This window comes from Montipora foliosa, chromosome 7, assembly GCF_036669935.1.
Source record: "Montipora foliosa isolate CH-2021 chromosome 7, ASM3666993v2, whole genome shotgun sequence".
Classification (NCBI taxonomy): domain Eukaryota; kingdom Metazoa; phylum Cnidaria; class Anthozoa; order Scleractinia; family Acroporidae; genus Montipora; species Montipora foliosa.
In genome coordinates, this window is record NC_090875.1 from 24,911,644 (window position 1) to 24,920,511 (window position 8,868).

The following is an 8,868-nucleotide window of genomic DNA, read 5'->3' on the forward strand; positions in this document are numbered from 1 at the left end:
GCCTGGTAACTGCTCATGAGAGCTTGTGGTATATTCCGTGTATTTTGGTCCAAAGTTATTCATGAAGAACGGTAGGGTCTGGAATGCGGACACTTGGCAATCGACAGCCGGCTCGTAACCATGGAAACAAACAGTTGGGTTGTACTCCCCTTTGACCGATATGCCGCAATTTGGAATGGTCCTTTTAGACGTGGAGCCATAGAACAGAGGTTTGATCTTTGGTTTGATAAAACTGGCCGTCTGTGTGCAAGTTGTAAAAAAACAACTGATGAGGAGAGGGAGAAATGATCCCGGAATTTATCTGAATAATTTTAAGCAATTGTCTCATATAACAACAACAGTGAGCTTTATTTGCATACAGTATTGCAAAAGCGTCGAAAGCATGATAGAGCGAGTTTCGATCGAGTGTCGTAAAACCAAAACCAAAGTTATTACTTTGGCCAATCAAAAAGGACGGAGATAATCCCGTAAATCAATCAAAACTCAAAGTAATTACACGCAGATGACGCAAAGCGCGGGAAAATGTACACTCGAGAGCCACAATTGGTTTTGGTTTCAATTCTGATTGGTTGAAAAAGTGGCGCGAGAACTTTGAACCAATCACTGAGTGAAGTAATGCAAAACCAAAGCAATTCGCTAATTACTTTCGACACTCAATTGAAAACCTCTCTAACCGTATTGTTTTAAAATCCATTTGGAGGAGCAATCCACCTTGGTTACAGGAAAGGCTAAGGACCTGATCATCACGAAGCGTCCCTTCTCTCATTTACCCAACTTCGAAATCACTCGTTTGTTTTAAATAAAGACAATTAACGTCACTAAGTGCCCTCTAAACTCTGTTACTCAAATAAAGATAAACAGCTTACCCTGAACTAAGATAATATTACCTCTGGCCCTTTAATACCTTATAGTTAAACATATGTAGAAATGCTTAGACTGAACGGCGCACTTCGTGGTGGATAGAGCGGTTTTCAATTGAGTATCGAAAGTAGTTAGCGAATTGCTTTGGTTTTGCTTTACTGCACTCAGTGATTGGTTCAAAGTTCTCGCGCCACTTTTTCATTCAATCAGAAGTTAAACCAAAAGCAATCATGGCTCGCACGTACACATTTTCCCGCTTTGTGTTGGCTACATGTAATTACTTCGAGTTTTGATTGGTTTACTGGATTGTCTCCGTCCCTTTTGATTGGCCAAAGTAATTACTTTGGTTTTGGTTTTACGACACTCTATTGAAACTCGATCTATCAAAATTCAGCGTTAATTCAATTAAGGGTATTACTGGACAGTAGTGAGAGGCTGCAAAGCACTGAGTGGTATGTATCAAAATGCGACCCCAAAAATTTGCGCTCGTACTTAAGTCGACCGTCCCTAGTACTGTTCTAAGATGCCTCATTGCAAACAAATGCACGTTGGGCCTAGAAGCTCCAACACTTCTGTCAACAAATTAACTTACTTCTTTTGTGTAATTTATCCACTTCTGCAATGACCTCCACCGCACCGGACAAAAAGCTCCTGCTCCTTCTGCATCCACGCATTTCATGAATGCCTCGTCTCCAGATTCATTGGCAGGAAATTCAGCGTCGTTAAAAAACATGCTACGAGAATGAAGAATTTTTCTGAATTCTGATACTGCAGTATTTACATCTTCAATGCCTGTGTACTGTTTAGCAAGGTCTTTTGCCTGAAAGGGAGAAAACGAGAAACTTGTCATAACAAGAAGTAATAACGGAAACAGTCGAGAGGAAAGGAGCACATTCCATTTGAAAGCAAAAACTTCTGGGAATATTCTGCAAAATGGAACAGTACAAATTTTCCGCAAATAAAATGGAACGGAATCACTGTGTATCCGGTTTGACAGAAAAACCGTAACGTATTTTTTGTGTGGAATGGTACCACATTTCACTAACAGAGCGGAAGTCCAATATCATGAAACAAATCATACTGTTATATCTCCCAACTCAAATACGTTTTTCGATTGGAGGAGAACGTGTCACGTGTCATGGGTCAAAACACACTAACTCCCTAGGGAAACAACGACTTCAACTTTCGACTCACACGTGATCAGGTCGTGCACCTTTGAAACAGCGGCAAATTCCGTGTATTGTTCTATTTTAAGTTGGCAGGTATAACAAAACACTTACTGACTGACCCCACGGGAAAGAGTGAGTTTTTGTTTCCCCTCGCCCCTCAATGTTCGCCGAGGCGACATGGAGGGTCTCGGGCAAACAAAGCTCATTGTTTCCCTTGGGGCCAGTCATTAAGTGCTTATTAAGATCATTTCATTATAAAAAACGAGAAGAAGGAATCCGTGAAAAGTTATTCCTTTCTTTTCCCAAAGTTCCTGGCTGGAGACACATGCCAGATTTTCCAATCACGAGGAAAGCGCTCTAAGAACCGCACAGTTAAACGAAAAAAGAAATATTAAGGATCAACCCGGCACAAAGCGCTTCCAACGTTCTTGGTGTGCTTCGCGTCAAACTCGTAAGCTTAGTCCACTTACTTTATCGAGCAAAGCTTGTAATTTTTTATAACCCATTTCTTTCAGTTCCTCAGGGGATGTTCCATTTCTCGTGAAGAAAGGCAGAAGTTTTGTATAGGAGTAGGTGATGTTAATAGCATCGCCATTTGGAAGTTTTCCAGTGGTTGGTCGAGAACTATCACGGGCACCATTGACATAAACAGAAAGAAGTGGTAAGTTGGCCATGCCGTTCACTCCCTGGTAGCAATACTCGATATGCTCAGTTTCGAGATATCTAGGAAAGGCAATAATTATTACTTCATTTAACGTTTGTGGGTGTAACTTTTTAAGTACAATTTCACTGTTTGAGGCTTTGACATTCAATGCGCAGTTTCAATGAAAGATTCCGCAGCTCAATCCTAAAATAAAATTTGAAACCGTTTGAATAATGGTCGAACGGTTACAAAATTGAACGTCCACTGCGGCTGCACGTAGTTTGGGATCAACAAGAGCTCATTACTCTTAGTGCTGACCGAAAGAATGACGGGCTCAGCGTAAGCTAAACTGAACCAGAATATCTGGTCCAGCGACACTTTTCTTTTTATTGCGCATGCCCGAAGACTCGAAATAGCACTTAACGTTAACACTTAACGGAAACCGGAAATCGTCAAACGGCAGCCTTCTTTCTTTGGAACGTTCTGAATAAGTGCAATTAAAAGGGAATAAATGAACTGAATCAAGATTGATGGATTTTTGGCAACTGAGATATTTATTTAGCCTGACGTTTGCTGTTAGTATGGTTGGAACTCTCGTTAGTCTAGAATCTTCAACGCACCTTATGAGTCGGGTCAGCGGTTCTCCCAAATAATCTAGCAAGAATCGTTTAAGTGACTCATGCACTCCTTCTCCTCTTCTTTTGTACCACGTCTCGTTCATTTCTGAGGTGATTTTTGCCGTGTAAGCTCTATTTAGAACGGCTTTTCCAACATCTTCATTAAAAATTCCTAACGAGAAATAAAGAAGTAATATGAAAGTCCTGGGTATGTAATCTGTTGCGATTAAAGTACCTTCAAATTTTCATGCATCCCTCCCCTCTCTTAGCGACACAAAAGTGAAATCTTTGTCACTTACCAGACGCTTTATTTACAGCAATCTCATAGTACTTTCTTTTAATTGCAAGAATACCCGCTTTACAAGATTCTTCGGAACGCACCATCCCCGAATTTACACCCAACTTGAGATTCTCTATATACTGTGAAAAGGTTTCGTTATGTTTCTTGAGCAGTTCTTCAATCGCTTCTATTCCTGAAAGATTTCTGGGTTGAAAATGGTAGATTACTCCAGATAACGTGTCTAGAACATCACAAATCGGCTGCCAGCAATATAGATTCGGTTCAAACATCCAATCTCCAGCGTAATAATCACGACTGTAGGGTCCCCCCGTGATTGAATAAAGCAGGAATTGTTGCCCTAAATACATCGCCTTGTTTTCACGTAACTTCAACAATGATCCGTTTGCCTTTCCGATTATCACTTCAAGTTTATCGTGTAACCTTCGGACTCCGTCAGTGTAGTTTTTGATGGCGTTGGGGCGTGGATCGTACGGAAGAAAATTTCTACGTATCTCCTCCCCAGTAACCCCCGGTTTCGATGCAAATTCTTCCGGAACGAGCTCGAAGTATTTCCAAACAAGTTCGTCCAAGAAGGAGTCCAAACCTACACGCTTTGCTTCGTCGGAATACCTGCATTGGTAGGATTTAATGCCAGTTTTCTTTGGGAGGTCGCTTTCGCTTCTTGTTAGCAGAATTAAAAGAACAATGACTATCGTTAACAGGAGAAGAACTGGCAGAGCAGCCAACACTATCTTAAGGACGCGATAGTTGATCCTCGAACTCCTTTTTTCTTTGTTCCACTTTTCTGGCAAAAATGCAACGGTGGAGTGATTGAAAGGGGAACCTGGACACCCGTTTTCGGACGGAGAAGATGGTTTGTAGCGTGAAGATGACATCTAAAACCATCAAAGCAGAAAAAGATGCATTAATTTAATTTCTATTTTAATTACAGAGAATAATCTCAAATTCAATGTTGCATGCAAGATTTTGGTTTTATCAACGGATGATAATGTAAATTGGCCACCGTAAAGAGATTCTAAAAGCTGACGTTTCGAGCGTTTCGAGCGTTAGCACTTCCGCTCTGACGAGAATCTGTACGGTGGCAAATTTACAATACCAACTCCGTTAATAAAACCAAAATTTTTGTATACTACTTCCACTTCCGCACCGACGCAGCATCACAGTTTCTTTAGAAACTACCACCTTCATTCAATGTTGTATGGATTGGTTTCCTTTTGGGTAGTACAAAACCAAAACCAAAGTTCAGTTATTTTCTCTAGCCAATCACAACAGGCACAAACTATTAGATAAACAAATCAGAATCTGTAATTTGCTAAAAGCGCGAGAAAATTAGCCAATTCAAGTTACGCAATAATTGAACAACCTACGACTCAAAAAACAATCTTGTTATGAACCTCGCACAATTAGTTAAGCAGTTTTTATTTCAGTACAGAATTACGAAAACCAAAGTAATTAGTTTCTCCAATGACAACAAAGGCAAACAATTGAATCAACCAATCATATTTTTTTTAGCCACTACCAAGCCAGAGAAAGCTGGTGACAGTAAGAGAGCTGGGTACGAGTTAACGACGGCGACAAGGAAGGCACAAATCTGCATATTTGAAGACGGTGCCTACTATTGTTATTGCGCATACGTTCTCCGCATCTCGAAATACTCGGATTTCCTATAGGTGGTGCTTATTTAAGACAGGGATATTTTTGCGCGGTTTAAAACTTTAATTTATTGGCCGCCATTTATGAATATGGCCTATTGTGTTCTTATAGCGGCATCGTTTGAAGAACAAGGCATATAACATGCCATTCATATGCAAATACGTTGCCGGGTATTCTGCAGTTTCAATTCCCCTGAAACGAGACAAGGAAACAAGACAATCAGATCCGGACGTGGCCTGGGCCACTGGCGTTGGCTGAAATTGAGCTCAGAGCCATAAGTAAGGCCTCGTCCAGCATTACTTTTGAGGGCAAATGAAATTTTAATTAATAATTGTGTTTTTTTTTTGGTTCGTGCAGATCTTTAATTTAAACAACTATCTCAGTTGTTGTCTGGTTTTTTTTTTTCATTTATGTTTTTCTCAAAGAGACTCGAATTTTCTTTGTTATTGTTTCAGAAGTACTCGCACTTACATCAAAATGACGCAAACGAAAAGAGCTCCAGTTCATCAGTTGGGAGTTTTCTCGATATTATCATTGGGATTTGCTTCGCGATCTCCGTTGATATCTTTTCCACCGGCTCACATCAGATTTTGAGCAAAGTGATCCTAATGAAGCCTAAAAGATATTATCTCATCGATGCTACAATTTTTGTGCGTTTTAAAGTGCTTTTAAATTTCCGGTTATCTAGCCCCCCAGGGAGAACTGTGGCCAACCAACCCTCTACCGCAACTATCACGCTGAAGTCAGGGAAAAGTTAACCAATTGCCACTCGAGGCGGTAAGCTTAGCCATGTCCTCTCGCAGGCAAATTTGGGCGGGGTTTTCAATTCGCAAGGCGATAAAATGAAATTCAGGTTTTGTACTTTCCTTGCCGAGAGGCGAAAATCCCCCCCGACATCTCCCTGCGCACACGAGGAAATTGTTAACCCTTTGACTCCCAGGAGTGGTCAGCATGTAACTTCTCCTCACAATGTCAGTCAGTCAGGTATTGAGAATTAAGATAATTATCAACTTAAGAGGCGTGATCTTGACATAACACCAAATTCTCATGACTACCCAAAAAACCCGTGGTACTAGTTAGGAGAATGAACGTTTCGATCGAGAGAATGAAGACGTTAAGATGAATTTAGATTAGCTCTTTCTCGAGTGTGCTGCGGACAACACAGAAAGAAGGCGAGTTGACTTTGTGCGAAACTTCTTCTTCTTCTTCTTCTTCTTCTATTGTAACCAGATCAGAGCAGATATAGAATAAATGGAATAAATGCCTACTATTTAGGTTGTAGACTGTCATTCAGGGGGAAATGCCTCGCCAGTTTATCTCAACGTCGATCAAAGCCAGACCATTGTATTTTTTTCCCAAGGTAACTGACTGAAAAAGAAAAACCGATATCAGTCGGAATTCATACGGAAACAATGCTGTACTAATGCCTGAAGATCGTTAAGTGTTTCAAACACACGTTTTTACAAGCCGGAGGAACAAGAACAAACTGATGTTATCAGGAATGAAGGGGTAGTTTCTAAAGAAACTGTGGTGCTGCGTCGGTGGGGAAGTAGTATACAAAAATTTGGTATTATCAACGGAGTTGATAATGTAAATTGGCCACCGTACAGAGATTCTAAAAGCTGACGTTTCGAGCGTTAGCCCTTCGTCAGAGCGAATCCATTGTATTTTTTTCCCATGGAAAAAAATACAATGGATTCGCTCTGACGAAGGGCTAACGCTCGAAACGTCAGCTTTTAGAATCTCTGTACGGTGGCCAATTTACATTATCAACTCCGTTGATAATACCAAATTGATGTTATCAGGGTCTTTCTCCTTGTTTTGCCTTGGTTTATAAGACAGTCCGCTCAAGCAGAGAAAGAGAGAGACAGGCAGAAGAAGAAGAGGCTCTTGCAATTGTCTCTTGGTATTGATGCGTAAATAAAATTCAGAAGAAATTAATTCATTTTCGGTCAATTGGTGAAAAGAAGGCTGCAGAGTATTATCCCGAAATCCAGTTGTGGTTTTCCATTGACAGTTAAGATATTTTAAATCTGTGTATGAAACTGTTTCCAAAGTTTTGGGAGGGGGCTACACAGTCACACCCTGGTAATTCAAAAGGAAAAAATCGCGAATTCTCACCTTTTATGTCACGAAGGACCTTGACAACAGACGTATGTGTCGAGATAAAACACAAGCACAACAAACTGTCCGCTTTTCCTCAACCAGAAATGGCATTCAAAGGTTATTCTTTTGCAACAAATGTCTTGTTTTGATGCCTTTCCAAATGATCCGGACGTGTAACTATTGCCAAACACTACTGTTAAGTGCGAGCGTCTCCTACACTCGTAGGTTTTTTAAAAGCAAATTTGCAGCAGAATTATTATGCTAATAATTCCTGATTAACATACGATAATTGTTTGCTATTTTTCACAAAGGTGTATGTATTTTCAAAAACTAAATACAATTCTCTCGGTTTTTCGGTTGGTAAAGGTAATATTAACTTATTTTGGATAAAACAATACCCCAATGTCCCAAACCTGTACAATGCCGCGAGAATCCGAAGAATTCACCCAACAAAAATTTTGTGAATTAAAGTTATGAGAAAAAGCAGCGAAAATCAGATAAACTGTAAGTGGGATTGACCTAAGGTCTGTGTGGCGTAAAATGCGATTCTTGGGAATCTGCAGCGTTGATTACATCGGCACTTTACGTGCAGAACGAACTCATGAAGTAATCTTTTTGATGAAGTTATTTCAATCTGTGATTATTTTTTTCTCTATAAAATTTATCATGCAATTTTGTGAACCTCTGTTTTTCAGTATCAAAGACATTTACGATTTATCCAGACAGGTTCTGCATTACAGTGAAATTAAAGCATGAAAAATGCAAAATAAAAGAGGAAGTTTGACTGACACTATCATTCGTTCAGGTGATTGAGAGCAGAATCAACATTACTTGGTAAAGTGAATTGTTTTGACACAGCTTTTACATATAAATGATTAGGAAAATTGGTGTCCGGTTTATCAAAAGAAGGATTTCATAATGTAGCGTTTTAAACATTGTATTGATTTCTCAATTGCTTAACAGTATCCAAACGCCGTCCAAAACAAGTTGCGCAGTGTTTCACTGATCGACTTCTCAGCAATCTTACATTTAGCAATTAAACAGTTTTTTTAACCTCTGCCAACCTCAAACCAATTGTTTGGTTAACTTTCTAATGCTTCGAACAAACAATTCAATTCTATATGGTACCTACCGCGTACGCCTATGACAATGAACTTCCCATACTGGAATCAAGCGTTCATCAGCCTCGGCATCGAAAAATATATCAATACGGGCGACCTTCAGGCGAATCGATAGTGCGATAACAGAGTTATCGAGTTTCGGGAAAAAATACTTCAAGAGGGAACGATCTTCATCTGCGAGATGTTACCGATTCAGTTATCCATGTTCAAATTCACTTTTTAATCTCGACTGATCATCATAGCCATCGAAAGCGACGCAGATGTTTTCATTGTGACATAAATATTATGAAATCATGAATAATGTGGATGGAATTTTCAATACTCTTATGTAAACAGTCTGGAGACATCTATGTCATGCATTTTCCACGGATTAGAATTTCATATGCTCCCTGGAAGA

General features: G+C 39.8%; 1 protein-coding gene across 3 annotated transcripts in view; it reads right to left on the minus strand.

The window, feature by feature from the left end:
* The window catches only part of LOC138011522 (uncharacterized), a 14,823-nt gene extending 5,955 nt beyond the window's left edge, over positions 1-8,868 (minus strand). The window contains exons 1-7 of one of the 3 annotated variants that reach the window (XM_068858565.1): positions 8,483-8,867; positions 6,513-6,612; positions 3,590-4,466; positions 3,294-3,462; positions 2,501-2,753; positions 1,454-1,681; positions 1-240 (exon numbers count right to left, since the gene is read on the minus strand). The exon at positions 1-240 is cut by the window's left edge and continues 12 nt beyond it. In XM_068858565.1, the coding sequence (XP_068714666.1) occupies positions 1-240; positions 1,454-1,681; positions 2,501-2,753; positions 3,294-3,462; positions 3,590-4,466 (1,767 nt within the window). In that variant the 5' untranslated portion in view covers positions 6,513-6,612; positions 8,483-8,867. Of the gene's footprint in view, positions 241-1,453; positions 1,682-2,500; positions 2,754-3,293; positions 3,463-3,589; positions 4,467-6,512; positions 6,613-7,365; positions 7,664-8,482 lie in introns of those variants that run through there. The other 2 variants (XM_068858566.1, XM_068858567.1) reach the window with 2 other exon arrangements.